The following is a 21,076-nucleotide window of genomic DNA, read 5'->3' on the forward strand; positions in this document are numbered from 1 at the left end:
CTCTTCACTCATCCCAATCTCCTCACTCACACATCCTATCCCTCTTCACTCATCCCAATCTCCTCACTCACACATCCTATCCCTCTTCACTCATCCCAATCTCCTCACTCAAACATCCTATCCCTCTTTATTCATCCCAATCTCCTCATTCACACATCCTATCCCTCTTTATTCATCCCAATCTCCTAACTCACACATCCTATCCCTCTTCACTCATCCCAATCTCCTCACTCACACATCCTATCCCTCTTCACTCATCCCAATCTCCTCACTCACACATCCTATCCCTCTTCACTCATCCCAATCTCCTCACTCACACATCCTATCCCTCTTCACTCATCCCAATCTCCTCACTCACACATCCTATCCCTCTTCACTCATCCCAATCTCCTCACTCACACATCCTATCCCTCTTTATTCATCCCAATCTCCTCACTCACACATCCTATCCCTCTTTATTCATCCCAATCTCCTAACTCACACATCCTATCCCTCTTCACTCATCCCAATCTCCTCACTCACACATCCTATCCCTCTTCACTCATCCCAGTCTCCTAACTCACACATCCTATCCCTCTTCACTCATCCCAATCTCCTCACTCACACATCCTATCCCTCTTCACTCATCCCAATCTCCTCACTCACACATCCTATCCCTCTTTATTCATCCCAATCTCACTTTTTTCCCAATCCCGTCCCTCATTTAACCAACCACTCCCACTATTGATTCTAACCCCTTCTTCACACATCCCCTTTACACTCAGTGTTAACTCTGTTATTGACTTATTAACTCCACCCCTCTACAGTATGTATTACTATTTTGCAGTCCATAAGAACACACTGCATTAGTTAATAATGATGCCAGCTTACCTGTCATAAACGATGAAGTAAAATCCATTCTCATTAATGCGCTGATGTTTTTTTGGGTCTGAAGGCTGAAGCAGATTTATTCAGCACTGGAGAAACAAGACATGTTGTTGAAACTCATCATACAGAAGATGGAAATCACGACAGAGGCAGACGAGAGTGATGGACCTGACGATTTCCGGTCCATCACCACCGCAAAATTACATAAATCCCACTGGGCTCCTCTGATGCGAGCTCTTGGGGTCAGGAAGTCACACTCGACATGCTGATGGTGGTGTAGAGCTTGAAATGTCAGATGTGTCTTATAGTAAACATTTACTCGTAGCACGTTACATTAAGGGCTATTCATAAAAAATGTTAGCGATTAACCATAAAATATACTATTTAGTAGGTCTTAGTGTCAAGTAATATATTGAGCATTTAGCATTCTTCCAGTGCGTAAATGAGCTTCAAATTTGCATGTCTTTCGAATTTGTACGTATAAACATGAACGGAAAAGTATGTATTCTTAAGCGTAAACAAAGATACGTTGAGAATTTGAAACTGATAGAGAAAACGTATTTAAACCCCACAAATTAATACTAACAAACATTAACTCTTTGTTACAACGCCATTGTTGAGAATTACAGCTTCGAGATATCTACATTAAGAAATAATAAGAGTCATTTCAGATAGGGTTGTTGCTTGCATGTGTCAGATTTGCAAATTGGAACGTAACATGATCACACGTTAGACATATTTCACACAAACTTTCATGATTCGACTAGTCAGTCAACATCACCGTCCGGGCACGTCAAAAACCAAATCAAGTTCAAATCCAAATTCAATGAAATATTTAGCAGTTTAAGCACAAACCATGACTTTTAGCATTTGTGTCTATTAAAGTGGGGTCTATAAGCCCCTAATATCCCTCATGTTTGAAAATTGTGCACGTTTTCACGTTTTGACAAAGAAAATAAATGCCATTCTGTAGTAAGTTCTTAGCATTTAGATAGGTAGAAAAAAGTTTATGTCTGCTAAATTCCATGTGGCTGGGAATAATATTTCTGAAGATATTAAACATTGCTTCCCGTTTGAGACTTTTATTAATTAGACGATAATATATTTTTCAGGGGAGTAAAAAAAAAAAAAAAAAAAAAAAAGTGATGTTAGAATTCAGCCCAAATACTTTACAACATTTTTAAAAAAATAGAATTACTAGGTCACAAGCAACAAATAAAAAAGAATGAGTTAAAACTGAGACTCGCAGCAATTAAGGCCCTTATTTTCATCACGTTTGAAGGCATCTTTGCTATACATCATCTTTATATGACTTTTGCACAGTACTGTATATATTTGAACATATATCATTTGTTTATATTCTTGATTATGGTTTTGAATACATACACATACACACTTTTGTTCATATTTATACGTACAAATTCAATATATATATATATATATATATATATATATATATATATATATATAAGATATATACACAAGAAGTATATATATAAAATTGTCCAAATAATTATTTCTTCTCACTGTACACATCTACGGACTGCTGTTTCTTCTATTATATCTATTTACACTGTTCATTATTTTAAAAAATCTTTGTTGGAGAAGTGCTTTTCTTTTTTTTTTTTTTTTAAATATATATAATATAATGCTTCTGTGTAAATACTCTATATAACTTGCCTGCATTTTTGTGCAATGCTTTACGGTGATCATCAGGAGCAGGAAGCGTGCACTCGTTTAAACACTGACGCACATAAGTCCACTGAAGACACGAATGATCAATTATAACCATCGATACCACTATTCAGTAGGCCTTAGCATTAAGTAATACACTGAGCATTTAGCATTAAGCGATTGAGTACTCTTTTAAATGATAGTTTAGTATTTATCCTGTGTGTCTGCTGTTTTCTTTTCCCTCACTTTCTATATAGTATTTAAACCGTGTATCGTAAAGTTGTTGAAGTTATTGGAATAAATATGACGAGGCATTTTTGAGTTCTTCATTTTGAATTCTTCAGTCATCTGTGAAGTACACTTTTCTCAGTGTATCATGGGTGGCGTCAATTGTCAGCAACGATACTCACTGACTCAGAGGTATGTTCAACAAATCTACATTTCCCCCATCGTTTTTCATCCTGCTTCTTTTGAAATGGTTTACTTGTGAAAATGGTGAAGAAAAACTAGCTTTATAGACTCTTTTTAATCTTGCTCTGTAATGCAGTCACACCTTACAGTACAATGACCAAAAGCTGTTTAAACAACACTTCAACTAAATACACTTATTCATCTTAGACATGCTTATGTACAGTATGTTCTTCCCAACAGTGTATGATACACTGTTATTTATAAAAGTCAGGAAAAGACGAGTCTGCAGAGCTATAAACAGTCGTAGCAGCCATTTTGAAGCAGGCATCGCGTCTTTCCTCAGCACGTTTTGGTACGATTTGAGAGGCGTGGCTGTGACATTGTCAGAAGGTGAGATTGTACTCCATGTCAGACATGATTTGAAGTATTATATGAATCTGGTAATGTACAATACACAGATAGACACACCATATGCTTAGAAAATTTCAGACTCAGGATTGAAAAAGGATTTTAATTAACTTCGTTAATAATTTACAAACGCACTCTGGAGAGCTGCAGAAACAAATTTCAGTGACATCTATTCAGATACACATTATCTTTCTCTCTCTCTCTCTCTCTCTCTCTCTCTCACTCTCTCACACACACACACACGGGCACACACACTCTTCACTCTTGCACGACACACTCCAAAATATCATTTCCCTTTTTAATCAACACTAACACCATTACAACGTTTTATATTATTCAGCTTGAACACCAGTCAGTTTTAACATTTGTTTTTTTGTTTTTTTTGTATTTTAAAAGCTGTGTTCTCTCACATGGAGACAAAAAGCAATAACATCATCATCATTATTATTTTTTTTTTATCACTATTATTACTACGACTGATGTAAATAATGTCGCCGTGTCTAACTTTACCATCCGAGCATGTTTAAACGTTATCTGAAAACTCCGAGCTTCAAAATAAAGATCTACATAGTGTGCGCAATAAACATTACTGAGCTTGTGTGTCGCCCTGGATTGTTTTGTTTTTTTTGTTTGTTTTTTTTTGTGCAATTTTATTCTTTTGGCCAGCAGGAAAAAAAATGCAACCTATATAATTTCAGAACTCGCACGCGCAACTCTCGGCCAGTTCACTTCTCCTCTTTCGTCTCTTCTGGCCTCCACTCGCTCACTCGTTCTCGGTCTTTGTCCAGCAGGTGAGTGTGTCTGTGCTCCCACAAGCGAATTGCACCATCCCACTGTAGGGAAATATGGAATAGAGGTTAGTGTTCTTACTACAACTCTGAGCTGAGCGGGTTCAAATGGTGCCAAATTTTGAACATCGTACAGAGCATCATGAAATCCAATTTTTTTTTTAAAAAAAAATGGAAAGAAAATGGTATGATCATCGAAAGTCAGTAACTGGCTAAAGAGGGCATTAGGAAAAGCAACCAAAAGGCCAAGAGTAACTCTGAAGAACCTGGAGAAATCCACCATCTTATTGTTGCTGGAAAACATTGCTCATCACCCGGAGAACACAATCTCCACAGCGAAGCATGGTGGTGGTAGCGTTGTGTTGTGGGAATGTGTTTCCTCACCATGGACTGGGACACTGATTAGAGCTGAGGGTATTATGGATGCACCCAAATACAGGGATATTTTAGAAGAGCGCCGGTGTACACGAGACTGGAACAGATTTTCACCTTTCAACAGCACAATGACCCGAAGCTACAGTGGAGTGATTAAAAACCAAGAACCTGTCAAAGATGTCACCACAACCCAACAAAGATTTATGCTTGAAAATTGGTGATCATCAATAATCAAGTCCCGTCCACTAATATTGGCACCCTTGATAGATATGAACAAAGAAGGCTGTGAAAAACTGTCTTTATTGTTTAATCTTTTGTTAAAAGAAAAATTCACAAAAATACTCTGCTCTCAAGGATATCAAACAATTGCAGACTCAATACAGGTTTGTCGGGGGGGCCGGGGGGCGGGACTTTGTTACATATAGGTGTGCAACAATTATTGGCACCCCTATGAATTCATATGAGAAAAATATATTTGAAGTATATTCCCATTGATATTTTAACAAAATATTTTAGTACACCTGGGTGACTAGGAAGAGGAAATTGTTCAACTATGACTTCCTGTTTCACAGGGATATGAATATGAGGTAACACACAGGCCAAATTCCCTTAGTCATTCATAACAATGGGTAAGACCAAGGAATATAGCTGTGGTGTGCGGCAAAAGGTTGTTGAGCTTCACACAATGGGACGTGGCTATAAGAAAATAGCACAAGCATTGAAAATGTCCATTTCCACCATCAGGGCAATAAGTTCCAGACAACTGGAAATGTTATGAATCAATGTGGATGAGGACGTGTGTCTATATCGTCTCAACGAACTGAAGAGGATGGTTCAAGTGGCGAAAAAATCTCCAAGGATCACAGCTGGAGAATTGCAGAAGTTAGTTGCATCTTGGGGTCAGAAAGTCTCCAAAACTACAATCCGAAGTCACCTACATCACCACAAGTTGTTTGGAAGGGTTTCAAGAAAAAAGCCTCTACTCTCATCCAAAAACAAACTCGAGCGTCTTCAGTTTGCCAGACACTACTGGACCTTCAAATGGGATCGGGTTCTATGGTCAGATGAAACCAAAATAGAGCTTTTTTGAGCAAAAGATCAAAATGTAAACAATAAAGACTTTTTTTCACAGCCTTCTTTGCTCATATTTACCAAGGGTGCCAATATTAGTGTTGGGCACTGTATATCCAGTCTGACAGTTCTTGCGCAATTTCGCCATGGAGAAAGGGCAAAACTATCAGGATCCGGGTGTTCTAGAAGACTTTCAGCTGTAATTGTAGCAAAGACGGTCTAAGGCACTGTATGCCAAGGTGCATATAAGCTGTTCTGACAACTAGTGTTGGCTCAACACATTATTACGACACTTTATGCTTGTTTTCCTTGAATAATCTGTATTTCTTGAATCTACCATTGTTAAATACTTCATAAATGACAGGTCTCTTCATCGTATCACAAATAATAATAATTTAAAAAAACCCAACAACTTAAAAAGTGTTTTCAAGGGCTTTAAAAATAGTACAGTGTGATATTTACAGTTTTTTTGGTAAAAGAACAGCAGACTAATGTGTTTCCCTGCTGATAAAGAGGATGTAACACTCACAGAGCTGCTGATGATGTTATCCTGGTATGGGTGCCAGCTGACGTCTCTCACACATGCCTCATGACCGGCTAGTCTGGACACAACTCGGCCCGTCAGAACATCGTAAACTACAAGAGAAGAGGAAAGGGTGGTCAAGGGAAGTAGAGAAAGAGCTGGAATGCTGTAGGCCACGATTTAGACTTTATTTAGCCTAATAAACAAAGGGTTGCTCCGTTTCGCTCACTGATGATTTTCCCAGTCGAGCAGCCACTGTAGATGAACTTCTGTCCTGTGCTGAACTCGGGGGAGAAACGGCAGCGGATGAGCGTGTGAAGAACGCCGTGACCTCGATATGTCATCACTGACGTGTCACCTGTCAGTTTGTGCCTCTTCAAAGCTGTGGAAACAAAAAAGACATATTTTGACATATCAGGACTAAGGCTGTCACGATATCATAAACATATCTTACGATACTGTACCAGCTGAAGTATCACGACACCACACAATATTGAATTAATTCATAGTTCAAATCTACAAAATGAACCAAAGTTACAGAAATACATAGATATAAATGTAAACAGACACACCGACTTTTCCTCTGAATTCTATATTAATGAGAATGAATAACCGGCCATTGGAAAAACTCAAGAACAAATCGTACAATTGGCAAGCACCTAATTCAACGTACCACATATTTCATCAATGAAATCATGCGAAAAGAAATTGTATGGTCAATCAGAGTACTAAGCATGAACACGTTAGGAATAAATAACTGAATTTGGAAACGAACTCCCAAAAAAAAAAAAAAAAAAAAAAAAAAACACCCATAAAACTGGGAACGTCAGCTCGCTTGCTAACAAACTCTGCTAATTTTAGTATTTACACACAGCGGTTAGCATAACGTTAGCTTGCTTTGGCTAACTTTAGTATTTACACACAGCGGTTAGCATAACGTTAGCTCGCTTTGGCTAACTTTAGTATTTACACACAGCGGTTAGCATAACGTTAGCTCGCTTTGGCTAACTTTAGTATTTACACACAGCGGTTAGCATAACGTTAGCTCGCTTTGGCTAACTTTAGTATTTACACACAGCGGTTAGCATAACGTTAGCTCGCTTTGGCTAACTTTAGTATTTACACACAGCGGTTAGCATAACGTTAGCTCGCTTTGGCTAACTTTAGTATTTATACACAGCGGTTAGCATAACGTTAGCTCGCTTTGGCTAACTTTAGTATTTACACACAGCGGTTAGCATAACGTTAGCTCGCTTTGGCTAACTTTAGTATTTACACACAGCGGTTAGCATAACGTTAGCTCGCTTTGGCTAACTTTAGTATTTACACACAGCGGTTAGCATAACGTTAGCTCGCTTTGGCTAACTTTAGTATTTACACACAGCGGTTAGCATAACGTTAGCTCGCTTTGGCTAACTTTAGTATTTACACACAGCGGTTAGCATAACGTTAGCTCGCTTTGGCTAACTTTAGTATTTACACACAGCGGTTAGCATAACGTTAGCTCGCTTTGGCTAACTTTAGTATTTACACACAGCGGTTAGCATAACGTTAGCTCGCTTTGGCTAACTTTAGTATTTACACACAGCGGTTAGCATAACGTTAGCTCGCTTTGGCTAACTTTAGTATTTACACACAGCGGTTAGCATAACGTTAGCTCGCTTTGGCTAACTTTAGTATTTACACACAGCGGTTAGCATAACGTTAGCTCGCTTTGGCTAACTTTAGTATTTACACACAGCGGTTAGCATAACGTTAGCTCGCTTTGGCTAACTTTAGTATTTACACACAGCGGTTAGCATAACGTTAGCTCGCTTTGGCTAACTTTAGTATTTACACACAGCGGTTAGCATAACGTTAGCTCGCTTTGGCTAACTTTAGTATTTACACACAGCGGTTAGCATAACGTTAGCTCGCTTTGGCTAACTTTAGTATTTACACACAGCGGTTAGCATAACGTTAGCTCGCTTTGGCTAACTTTAGTATTTACACACAGCGGTTAGCATAACGTTAGCTCGCTTTGGCTAACTTTAGTATTTACACACAGCGGTTAGCATAACGTTAGCTCGCTTTGGCTAACTTTAGTATTTACACACAGCGGTTAGCATAACGTTAGCTCGCTTTGGCTAACTTTAGTATTTACACACAGCGGTTAGCATAACGTTAGCTCGCTTTGGCTAACTTTAGTATTTACACACAGCGGTTAGCATAACGTTAGCTCGCTTTGGCTAACTTTAGTATTTACACACAGCGGTTAGCATAACGTTAGCTCGCTTTGGCTAACTTTAGTATTTACACACAGCGGTTAGCATAACGTTAGCTCGCTTTGGCTAACTTTAGTATTTACACACAGCGGTTAGCATAACGTTAGCTCGCTTTGGCTAACTTTAGTATTTACACACAGCGGTTAGCATAACGTTAGCTCGCTTTGGCTAATTTTAGTATTTACACACAGCGGTTAGCATAACGTTAGCTCGCTTTGGCTAACTTTAGTATTTACATACAGAGGTTAGCGTAACGATAGCTCGCTTACTATTAAACAGGAAAAATCCTTAAAGATCAAAGTAAAGAATTTGGGTTAAATGAAGTGTCAGTAACCTTTGTGTATTAGGCAAAAACAATGAGATGTGTCATTTTAGCGAAAATAGTATTAACCGCCGCACATTCAGCATTACTTGCAGTATTACCGTATTGATGATACCACCGTTTAAAAAAATACAGCGGCATCGGCAGTATTTTGAAGCTTTAGTATCGCGATACTACCGTATTACCGGTATACCGTGCAACCCTACATCAGGACTAAATGCCGTGCTATAGCTCCACATATCTGAGTATTAGTGGCAATCGGTTCTTAAAACGTTTAAAAAAAAAAAAAGTAACCATTTGAAATATTTACATTATAAATCCGGCCTACAATGTGCCAACCTTAAAGATTATTACTTCTCCCACTGTACGACTTGATCCCAATAAAATCTTGGCAATAATAACAGGCTCAATTCATTTCTACTGAGCTCATCTTGCGACAAAGAATTCTTTTTTAATTCTTATATGCGATTTTTGTCTGCAACAGTAAAACTGGCCTAAAAACCTAGTTTGATTTTGGCCTTAACTTTATCCTTTAGCAGTGGTTCAGATCAAAAAGTATTTCAATAAAGCACGCACTCTCACCCCTCTGCGGGACCTGCTGCCAGCGGTAGTCCCAGTTCTGCTGTGTGACGGCGTGCCGTGATGCAGTGAGGCCTTCTTTAGGAGAAAACTTCCTCACGTCCCATAGCTTAATTGTCTGATCCTTTGAATTACTGATCAGATACCGGGCATCACCCTGTAAGCACAGAGACACAGTTACATTACAGCACAAATGGTGGTCATCATGCATCCTATAGCTAAGCTTCGGTTAAGGGGGGGGTCGTTGAGCTTTGGAGTCGTTTTACTGGTCGCCAATGTAGTCGGGCTGAAAAGGTGCCATGTTAATTAATCCAGCTGTTTCAACCAATCAGACTGCAGCCTAAAGATAGATGCTTTTCACAAGAGCGGAGTGGAATAAATGGAAGTGATGGAAATGTTTATGTTTATTATATAGCAGCGTGTGACCTTGCTGTGTATGAAGGTGATTCCGTCTCGGTGTCCCGCCAACACTCCTACTGGTTGAGGCGAGTGTTCTCTCAGTGTCCGTCTGTCCCACACTTTACACAGCGCATCATCACTGCCCGAGAACAGCAGCTGAGACGAAGCGTCGGCAAATGCCACGGCGTTCACGTCATCCTCATGAGCGTCAATCTGAAACACACACACACACACGCGCACACACTGTAAACAAAATGCATGTACAGAGGGGATATAAGAGTGTGCGTGTGTGTGTGTGTGTGCATGTGCATGTGTGTGTTCTCTTACTTTCAAAGTTCTTTTGTTCAGCTCACGGTCAAATACATACAGACAGCCATCGTTTGCTCTGTTGCAAAGAAACACAGGCACATCACACAACACATAACACACTCGCATCTCTTGCTGGAACACTGCTGATAACGTGAATCAAATCAATCAAATTCATTTAACTTCCAGAAGATTAAAGAAAAAAACAACAAAAAAAAGCTTTCTGGAAAACTTGAGATTAAACTCGTGTTGAATTTAAGCGGTCAATTTGAATTCCAACTGCAAGCCAATGAAGTCATAAGCGTTGTTACAGAAACTGACCAATCGGCAGTCTCATTCACTTTAACTCATTCATTAGAATCACATTCACATTCCTTCTCTCATTACTTTCAGTAGGTGTTCATATCTAGTTCTGGACGGCAAGAAATGTAGGTTCTTCTTTTTTTTAAAAAAACCTTTACTAACCTCTTTAAGGCGTTTTATCTAATAGTGCTAAGGTGAGTAGTGTGGTGAGATTTATACTGCCGTAGATACTGATCACAGCAACCAAGCACAGGCCTAGCGCTTGCATATAATTACAGGGTTTCTTCAGGTATCATTAAATCTAATTTAATGCTTTTTAACACCCTTTAAAAAATGTTAATGCCGTACATGACCCATGACTAACCACGGATAATATATATTTTATATATAATATATATATATATATATATATATATATATATATATATATATATACGCATACATACTCACACGCACTGTGTAATGTATACACATAAACGATTATTTTTTTTTTTTTATACACCCATGTCCCAAATTCTGAATTGTAACCATTCAATCTGACAATGATGCTTAAATTATTGTTTATTTATTTTTTTTTACAAACACTGCCAAATCCTTCTCCTTGACCACCAACGGGCTACAACCATGTCCTAAATCCTTCGTCTTCCAGCCACTTTTCCTGGAATTTGCACGTCCCCATTTCTTTGCGACCCTACGAAATTGACTTTTCCTTCTCCAATTTTTACACCCCAGGTCCCAGCCCGCTGCTGTCCAAACATCCGGCGTTACGGTAGTTTTGCATTGGCCGGAGGCGATTACCAGACTGGTTCCGCGTGTTTGCCACACAGATGTACGTATTTTGCGTGAGAAAACCAGCTATTAATTATGAAGTCTATATTAAAAGTACATTGCTCATTTTCTTTTCTTTTCAAAACTATCTAAATAATTATAAAAGTTTATACTTCTTAAGGCGTTCATTCATTAATGACTTTCAATGCTTTTCAATTCCCCGTGGAAACCCTGAATTATGTGTATAGTAATGTGAACGTGGATGTACCGACCCGCCCAGAACCTCTCTGCTGTCTATAGATGCTGCAAGCGAGAACACGCAGAACCTTCTTTCCTCTGGACTGAAAGAGAAAACAGACATAAATGCAAAGCAGGTAATAAGCTGTATCTCAAAGCACACATAATGACCTAAATAAAACATATTTATCTGCAGACTTTGAAATGGTGTTAAACATACGCTAGCCGGTCAAAAGTTTGTGGACACTCGCCTGAAATGTTTCTCATGATCTTATAAACCTTTTGATCTGAAGGTGTGTGATTAAATGTTTGAAATCGGTGTTGTAGAGAAAATATAATCATGCCGACATATTCATTCCTTTCATGTGGAGAAAGAAATAACAAATAAAGAATGAGGGTATAAACTGTTGACCGGTAGTGTAGATAAATAAGTGTTCTTAGTGCTACACCTGTTTTTCATTTTAATATACAGGTCAATGAGTTAGAGTTCTGTCCACTTAGACATAAGAATAGTACAGAAACATGAAATTTGAGACACGGGTTGGGAAAGCAGAACCAGTACGGGAAATGAGTCGGTATTATTTCACTTGTTATGACTGTGTTTATTTAATGTTACACCCTTTTCATCTTCCCTGCAAAGAACATGTCAAACAAACTTAGAGCTAGTTAATGTGACATCATCATCATCATCATCATCATCACAGTCACCATCACTATCCAATCCTACAAATGAAATGTAGAAATTAGATTATATAAAATGCCAGTCTCATTGTAATCCCATTTTGTTACATGAATGATGATGAATGGATTAAAAAGGTATGAATTCACATGCTGGCAAAGATCACTGCTATACTGTACTTCATTCTTACTAAAAGAAAACATACACCAACACAAAGACTATAAAAATGATCGCATCGTGGTATTGGGCAAACAAAAAAAATCTTGCATTAATGCCAATAATAATAATAATAATAATAATAATAATAATTCTCCGGTTGTTAATCAGAATTGGCACCAGATCTTCGCCAGCATGTTATGAATCAGTTAATCTACTTGGTTATGTATGTGATGGATAATGATGGATGGTTCTCATGGTCATGTGATCAGCACTCATCCACAGGAAGAGGAAGTGTGCAGGTGATCGATTACCTGTGCCTTAATGCTATAATGAACTATGAGGGAGACACTAACTTGAGGTCCAGAGCGGTGTGTGTTTCACTCTCTCCATCTATACTGCAAAGATGGACTAAACGAGAGAAAATACAGAAAAGGGAAAATGAAAAGAAAAAAAAACAACAACAAATAACTGGAAGAATAAACAATGTCAGAAACGGCATTTCTCTACGGTGGAAAGAGAAGTGTGAACTGTGCTCTGTTTCTCCTAAATATGGTCAATTTACTTGTAGACACAAACCAGTAATCAATTATATCTATAAGATTTATAAATTAATAAGAAGGAAGGAAAAAAGACAGAAAGAACGAATTTAAATATATCCATGAGAAAGAAAGATTTAAATGTGTACAAAAGAATAAAGAAAAGCACATTTTGAAGTAATTAGGCATGAATCAATAGTACAATATACTGTGATATTTGACAGGTGCAATTTGTCCATGTACATGTCGGTCTTCTAGTGTGTCCATCTGTCCAAGTGCATCTGTCTGTGGCGTATCTGTCTGAGAGGAGTCTGTCAGGCTGTCTGAGGTGGGTCTATCGGACTATCTGTCTAATCTCAGGTTTATCTGTGTCTGTCTCAGATATGTCTGTCTATCCATCTATCTATCTCAGGTCTACCTGTCTGTCTCTCTGAGATGCATCTGTCTGTCTGTCTTAAAGTTGTAAGTCTGTCCCAGGCACGCCTGTCTGTCCCAGGCACGCCTGTCTGTCTGTGTGTCCCAGGCACGCCTGTCTGTCTGTGTGTCCCAGGCACGCCTGTCTGTCCCAGGCACGCCTGTCTGTCTGTGTGTCCCAGGCACGCCTGTCTGTCCCAGGCACGCCTGTCTGTCTGTGTGTCCCAGGCACGCCTGTCTGTCCCAGGCATGCCTGTCTGTCTGTGTGTCCCAGGCACGCCTGTCTGTCCCAGGCACGCCTGTCTGTCTGTGTGTCCCAGGCACACCGGTCTGTCTGTGTGTCCCAAGCACGCCTGTCTGTCCCAGGTACACCTGTCTGTCTGTCTGTCCCAGGCACGCCTGTCTGTCTCAGGCACGCCTGTCTGTCTGTCTCAGGCACGCCTGTCTGTCTGTCTCAGGCACGCCTGTCTGTCTGTCTGTCTCAGGCACGCCTGTCTGTCTGTCTGTCTCAGGCACGCCTGTCTGTCTGTCTGTCTGTCTCAGGCACGCCTGTCTGTCTCTCTCTCTCTGAGGTGCATCTGTCTGTTTGTCTTAAACTTGCAAGTCCGTCTTAGTTGTGTCTGTCTGTCTGTCTCAGGAGCGTCTGTCTGTGGCATGTCTGTCTGTTTTAAGCATGACGGTCTATCTATCTGTCTCAGGTGTGTCTGTGGCATGTCTGTCTGTCTTTATGCATGTATATACATCTTTCTGGCTGTCCCGCTGTGTGGCCAACGTGTGCAAGTGTGTGTCTTACTGTAATCAGACCAGCTGGAATAGAGAACGGAGCGAGAATCAGGTGTGAAACACACGTCTAACACACTCCAGCCTACGTCTCGGGCCTTCACGGTGCGCTTCAGGAGGAATCTGCCCCGGCTGGTGTCGTACAGCCGAATATTCTGATCTAATCTCACACACACACACACACACACACACACACACACACATTCAGAGTTACACAGTCATTGTTCAGACAGAACATACAGATTCCTACAGTTGCTGTTTTGTTTTTTTACAGTGTCTGAAGAAGTTTGTGCATTATCAGAGCGCAGCCTCTGCGCTGTCACCTTGGCATGCAGAGAGGAAGAGGTTTCCATCATTGCTGTACACTCCACAAAACGCTTTCTGTTGATAAGTGTCTTTGTGGGCCACATGGTTTGGCAGGAAACTGCAAGCAAAGAGCAAGAAGTGACCGAATGAGCAAAAATGAGGCCGTGACAGTGAGCTTCTGTGCCAAAACGCAACACTCACATACATTCATACATGTGTGTGTGCGTGCCTATAAACTCACTGTGAGCGAATACGGCTGCATTCCCCATGAGAGAAACTGGATCCGCGACAGCGACCCTGCTCACGCTGTGACACAAACACAGTTACACATACGCTGTGATATTCCTGATCCATCATACTGTGTACTGTATGGTGCATTTTACAACAAAGCACTGCTCTGCTGTTCATCCATTATAAACCAGCACCACAGATACTGTGTAGGTGTGGATGTGTGTGTCGCTATATACATCTCTGACCTGATTAAGCATGTGTGTGAAGCTGTGCTTGTTGCTCAGGTGTGAGGATGCTGTGGCTAATAGGATCTGAGTGCGGATCTCGCTGCGGTCCAGCTCCTGAGTGTCCGGGTGCGAATCCACTGTAACAAACATATAAAACTTTAAAAAATCATATTGTATGAAACAATGCTGTAGACGGAAGACATTTGGGTTTGAGAGCAAAACATGAATAGGACAAGAGAGTCTAGAATTTCAGCTTTTATTTCCTGGTATTTATATGTAGAGGTGTTAAACGACAGAGAACCCAATTTGTAGGCTAGCAAAAATATTGGAACACATGTCTGATAGGTTTCTCGCTGCCCAGGTGTGACTATTTAAAAGAATGAATAGCTCTGAATGTCTACTCTTTGTCCCTGGGCTGGAGCCCTGGGTTTCACCTGTGAAGAATGTATTTGTTGTTAAAAAGGGTAACATACAGAGTTACCAACATACAGAGCAGAGAGCTGTCTGTGAGAGAAAAGGCAGCCATTTTGAGGGAGGGAAAAATCGATCAGGAGCATTACACAAACATCGGGTATAGCCAATAAAACAATGTGGAATGTCCTGAAATAGAAAGAAACTACTGGTGTACTGAGCAACAGACACCGAATGGATCGGCCAAGGAAATCAACAGCAGCTGATGACAGAAACGGTGTCATCACCAACAACCTCCGCAGGGCAGGGGTGAAGGTATCGCATTCCACCGTTCAAAGAAGACTTCGAGAGTAGAGATCTAGAGGCCAAACCACAAGATGCAAACCACTCATCAGCAGTAAGAATCAGACAGACTGGAATTAGCAAAGGAATACAGAGATGAGAGACAAAAGTTCTGGAACCAAGATGAACCTCTACCAAAGTGGAAAGGCCAAAGTGTGGAGAAAGAAAGGATCTGCTCATGATCCAAAACATACAAGCTCATCTGTGAAACATGGTGGAGGTAGTGTCAAGGCCTGGGCTTGCATGGCTGCTACTGAGGTGAAATGCATCCAAATTAATCGGGAGGAACTTTATCATGCAGCAAGACCCAGATCCAAAAAACACATTGAAAACTCAACAAAGGACTTAATCAGGCAGGAAAAAATGGTAGGCTTTAGACTGGCCAAAGCAAACACCAGACTTTAACCCAGTTGAGCAACATTTCACCTCCTGAAGACTGGAGGTGAAAGGGAGAAATCCTCCAAAACAAACAACAACTGAAAAAGGCTGTGATAAAAACATGAAAAGCCATCACAGAAGAAGAAACCAACAGATTGGTGATATCAGTGAGATGCAGGCTTGATGTAGTTACTGCAAGCAAGGGATATGCAAACAAACACTAAGTCTTATTTACTTGAATTTACTTCAAGATTGATCTGTTTCTATACTTTTGCTTGCTAAAAATCGTGTGGTATTATACAAATGTTCCATGTTTTACGTTGTTTAACACATCTAGATGTAAATACCAGGAAATAACGGCTGAAAAACTAAACTCTCGTTTCACATCAATCTTTTGATCTCAAACCCAAATGCCCTTGACTTGGCCTCGCCGTTCCAATAGTTTCGGAGGGGACTGAAAGTGTAAATATTATGCAAGGAATAAAAAAAAATGTCGACAGGGTGTGTTTTACTGTATATACCTTTATACTACAGCTATAGTCCCTAACATTTCCCCCCGCCGTGCTGTGGCATGAACGTCACAGACAAATAAATAAGCTCATAAGCAAGGTCAGCTTCTGATTAGACTGGTTTTATGGGTAGCGTGCCACTGAAAGTGCTATAATGACATGTTGATATTTTTGTCTTGTTAACTTCAAGAGAAAGATTGTGCACTAACCACTGTTTATAACTATTAGTGATAACAGGAACTAACTTGTCTCACGAACACTCCACAGAGGTATGACTCATTGTGAAATTTTACGGTGCCAAATTGGTGTTGAATAAAACACATCGGGACATGCTGTGATAGAAAAATAATCTAATTTGGGGCGGACACCTCACGTCATCCTGCATCACACCAACCCATTGTTGATTATTTATCCTATAACAGAATTCCCCTCGTGTTTTATTCCTTACTTTGCATTTCTAATCTCTTAAGCTTTGATTCAAGTGTTTGTTTTTTTTTACTCCAGCTCCACACTGTCAAATGAACCTCATTCTGATTATCAGCACAGCACATTTCTCACATTAATAGCACGCCAACAAAATCTTCTGACAGAAAAAAATAACCTGTGAAAATAATTCTTTCTTTGAAACAGATTACCAGGAGGATCATAGCGATGTCCTAGCCGTCCCTCCCATGCTCCGTCGCTGTCCTCATCCGAGTCCGAGATAGACTGAACGAGCTGTAACCCCGTCGCCCCGCTGCCATGGACCAGCCTCACCTGGCCCCTACGACAGAAATAACATCAGATAATCTGTGTGCAATCTTTTACTCTGATCAGATCTCTCATTCTCAGTCTGAAACTCTCATCCAGATACAACCTACCACATACTGTATAGTATTAGTTACCTCCTCAGTAGGTACGCCAGTACTTGTGCTAAATCAACGTCCTCCTCAGATGCCGATGCTCTCTCGGTTCCCCTGCGGCTCCTCGGGGGCGTAGCCTGGTTTTGGTTCGATTCTGGTTCTGACTGGTCCGGGTTTCCACTTGAGCCGCGACCGGACATGCCAGAACTGGACTGGGAGCCCATAGACCGAGCACCTGGTGGACAAATAAATACAAAGATGTACAACTCATGAACTAATATATATATATATATATATATATATATATATATATATATATATATATATATACACACACACATGACTCACAAATAGTATTACAATTTGTCTCAATGACCCTCCAACACGGGTCTAGAATTTCAGCTTTTATTTCCTGGTATTTATATTTAGAGGTGTTAAACGACAGAGAACCCAATTTGCAGGCGAGCAAAAATATTGGAACACATGTCTGGTAGATGTTTCTCACTGCCCAGGTGTGACTATTTAAAAGAATGAATAGCTCTGAATGTCTACTCTTGGTCTGAGCCCTGGGTTTCACCTGTGAAGAATGTATATGTTGTTAAAAAGGGTAAACCAACATACAGAGCAGAGAGCTGTCGGTCAGAGAAAAGGCAGCCATTTTAAGGGAGGGAAAGAGAGGGAAAATCCATCAGGAGCATTACAAAAACATCAGGCATAGCCAATACAACAATTTGGGATGTCCAATTTGGTTGTCTCAATGCACCTCCAATAGGGGGCAATGACTTTCTTTAGCTTTATGAATCAAATGAACTGGGAAAAAACAAACAAACACCTGAGACAGTAATGGTTTTGTTTTGGTTTAATATTATTATTATTTTTGCTTAAGGCAGCAGTTATGAACCAAATACACAGCATGCGATAATGTTAAGAAGTTAGAAAGCTATCTTACTTCACTGATATAAAATGGTGTCAAACTCTCATCCTACTACAGGACTGACAGGCTGGATCACTGCAATGACACCAAGGAAATACACTTCGATATGCAGAAAGAAAAAGAAAAAGAAAAAGAAAAGAAAACATGCTACTCGTAGAACTGTTTCTTGTTAATCCGTATTTATGTTTACATTTCCGCTTGTGTGTTTGTTTATTAGCTGTACGCTAGCAATGCGTCTCTTGTTTACAAAGGCTAGTTCCAGTGTATATATATATACATGTATATATATTTTTTTTTACCTTTTCACACTTCTGTCGTTTATCTGCTTTTCCGCTGCAGTCCAAAATTAATGACGAGACATTTGTTTTATGGAGGATTACTGTAAATATGTTTGTTAACTCGGTAAAAAAAATAATAATAATAATAAAAAAAATCCGCTGTCAACTGCAACGTCTCAAGTCCAAGTGAGTCCGTGACGCGCCATGTTGTTTACGAAACGCAGAACACTGCTTTTTTGGCAGCTTATCGCGACAGCAGCGCTGCTCTCGCGAGAACACGTGAGAGTTGGATATTAACCCCCTGATTGCAGTGTTCAGAGGCAAAATGAGCTATTTATTTTAATGCACATGAATACAAATGAAGTAATAAAACGTATCTCTAGGACTAGGGTCATATGGAAAGGGAATGTTTTCGGGAATAAGACCATTATTTCACTTCAGATGTCTGTTTGTTTTGTTTTTTTTTAACTATACGTCCATGACATCCTGGTATTAGCTCTGTGCAGATAAACATGACTCTGCCTTTTTGGTGAACATTTATTTCCACTTTCCACTTATGTCCACTTTTGTCCAGAGAAACAGTGGTAAACCTTATATGAAACATTATAAGTTATAAGATATGCTGTTAAAAAGCTACATGGGCTAACTGTCAAGTGGCCCACATATGCAAAGACTTTAAGACGGATGTTGTTACGTATATACAGATTCTTGAAAGTCTGAATCTAGAAAACATCGTAATCTTCTCCAGCCTGATGAGCATCAACAAGTTTTTTTCTGAGGTCCTTAGAAATCTCCTTTGTTCATGCCATGATACACTTCCACAAACGTGTTGTGAAGATCAGACTTTGACAGCTAATGCTAGAGGTTCACATACTTTTGCCACTTGTAATATTGGATCATTTTGGTCAGTAAATAAATGACCAAGTATAATATTTTTGTCTCATTTGTTTAACTGGGTTCTCTCTGTCTACCTTTAGGACCTGTGTGAAAATCTGATGACGTTTTAGGTCACATTTACACAGATATATAGAAACTTTCAAGCGCCAGCGTATTTATGTTGCTAACAGCTAGGAAAGGTATTCTGTAGACCTTTTGAAACAGAGATTCTGTTGCAGGATGAGAGGGTGGCTGACCTTGCTGAAAATCAAATCAATCAATCATAAAGGTGCCCTTCTACAGGCTGATACAGGATATGAGAGTAATATAAATATACAGCTCAACCCAATCTGGCCAGTTTCCTCTGACCTCTCTTATCAACAAGGCTTTTCCACACACAGAACCTCTGTGTTTTTAGTTTTTCGCACCATTCTGGGTAAACTCTAGAGACTTCTGTGTGTGAAAATCCTAGGAGATATAGCAGTTTATGAAATACTCAAACCAGCCCATCTGACATCAACAACCATGCCACAATCAAAGACACAAAGATCACACTTTTTCTTCATTCTGATGTCTGAACATTAACTGAAGCGTTTGACCTGCAATCTGCACGCTTTATTTATTTATTTATTATTTATTTATATATTTTGCATTTCGCTGCTGCCGCATGATTGGCTGATTAGATAACTGCACAAACGTGCAGGTGTAGCTACAGATGTTCCTAATAAAGCGGATGGTGAGTGTATATACATTTACAAGACTATATATTTTCATGTGACACTTCATCATCAAACAGTATACACACCCATTCTTTTCAACATGGTCACATACACTGACCCCAACAAACAGCAGGGTACTGCCCAAATAACAATTAAAAAAACAAGAAAAAAGAAAACCCTGAATAATGGTGTGTGTGCGCGGGGGTGGGGGGGGGGGCAGAAGGGGGGGGGTAAACTTCTATACACTTATATACACTATATAAGGAATAAATAACAATGGCTGTTACCTGCCTAAAGTTGTTTTATTTCCAATAACAACATGTCCTGAAGTGTTTTATTCCTCTTATACCACAGCAGTTTGCCAAGAATTGTATATGTATTAATTTTTGTTTTTAACCATTTAATATAACATCTAATGGGCTGTCAACATTGCAGCAGCTCTAAACAATTTGTGGGGGGCATGGTGGCCTAGTGGTTAGCACGTTTGCCTCGCACCTCCAAGGTTGGGGCTTCGTATCCCGCCTCCACCCTGTGTGCGCAGGGCTTGCATGTTCTCCCCGTGCTTCTGGGGTACTCCAGTTTCCTCCCCTTTTGTAGGCTGATGGGCATTTCTAATTTGTTTGTAGTGCGTGCGACGTTCTGGCCCCCTGTCCCTTGCCTCACGCCCCGAGTTCCCTGGGATAGGCTCCAGGCTCACCCTGTGTACTTCAGAAAAACATGCTGGTTGTTCAATCGGCTATGATAAATTGCCCCTTGGTGTGAAATTATGTGTGTGCATGCCGTCCTGCCGTCCCACCCGTGGTGTATTCCAGCATTTTTGTGTAGTGTTCCTGGGATAGGCTCCATATCCAACCCAACCCTGACCAGGATAAAGCGCTTACTGAAGATGAAGATGACTCCATGAATAATCCAAAATATAAAATTTGGCAATTCTGCAGCTAAAATCAAGTTGGATACAGGCCTGTCCTGAAATATGGCAAGTCTGATCACCCAGTTAATCATTTCATGAATCAATGTGAAGGTTTTGTGCTGTTCATGAATAGCAGAGAGTTCAGGGACAGAGCAAAGTGTGAGCTACTGCAGTAACTCTCTCTCTCTCTCGCGCGCGCGCGCGCTCTCTCTCTCTTTCTCTCTGTCTGTGTGTGCGCGCTCGCGCGTTG

The 21,076-nt window shown here is 40.1% G+C and overlaps 2 protein-coding genes across 8 annotated transcripts in view; one reads left to right on the plus strand and one right to left on the minus strand.

The window, feature by feature from the left end:
- trpa1b (transient receptor potential cation channel, subfamily A, member 1b) overlaps positions 1–2,251 on the plus strand; it is a 37,167-nt gene extending 34,916 nt beyond the window's left edge. For all 5 annotated transcript variants that reach the window (XM_053611837.1, XM_053611840.1, XM_053611839.1 and 2 more), the window contains one exon: positions 935–2,251. In XM_053611837.1, the coding sequence (XP_053467812.1) occupies positions 935–1,136 (202 nt within the window). In that variant the 3' untranslated portion in view covers positions 1,137–2,251. The remainder of the gene's footprint in view (positions 1–934) is intronic.
- A 1,192-nt stretch (positions 2,252–3,443) lies between these two features.
- On the minus strand, positions 3,444–18,576 carry dcaf11 (ddb1 and cul4 associated factor 11). 3 transcript variants are annotated; one of them, XM_053611728.1, is made up of 16 exons: positions 18,343–18,576; positions 18,059–18,118; positions 17,152–17,344; positions 16,903–17,030; positions 14,646–14,764; positions 14,411–14,475; positions 14,187–14,287; positions 13,877–14,023; positions 12,487–12,541; positions 11,331–11,399; positions 10,009–10,066; positions 9,709–9,894; positions 9,280–9,439; positions 6,347–6,499; positions 6,124–6,230; positions 3,444–4,193 (listed from the first exon to the last, which is right to left on the minus strand). In XM_053611728.1, the coding sequence occupies exons 3-16, from the start codon at positions 17,331–17,333 to the stop codon at positions 4,086–4,088; spliced, it is 1,638 nt and encodes a 545-aa protein (XP_053467703.1). In that variant the 5' UTR covers positions 17,334–17,344; positions 18,059–18,118; positions 18,343–18,576; the 3' UTR covers positions 3,444–4,085. The 3 variants fall into 3 exon arrangements, with proteins under 3 accessions (XP_053467703.1, XP_053467702.1, XP_053467704.1); XM_053611727.1 differs by lacking the exon at positions 18,059–18,118 and having other exon boundaries at positions 18,343–18,575; XM_053611729.1 differs by lacking the exon at positions 18,059–18,118 and having other exon boundaries at positions 9,286–9,439; positions 18,343–18,570.
- Between the last annotated feature and the right edge of the window lie 2,500 nt (positions 18,577–21,076).

The sequence above is a fragment of the Ictalurus furcatus genome, chromosome 23, assembly GCF_023375685.1.
Source record: "Ictalurus furcatus strain D&B chromosome 23, Billie_1.0, whole genome shotgun sequence".
Lineage (NCBI taxonomy): Eukaryota > Metazoa > Chordata > Actinopteri > Siluriformes > Ictaluridae > Ictalurus > Ictalurus furcatus.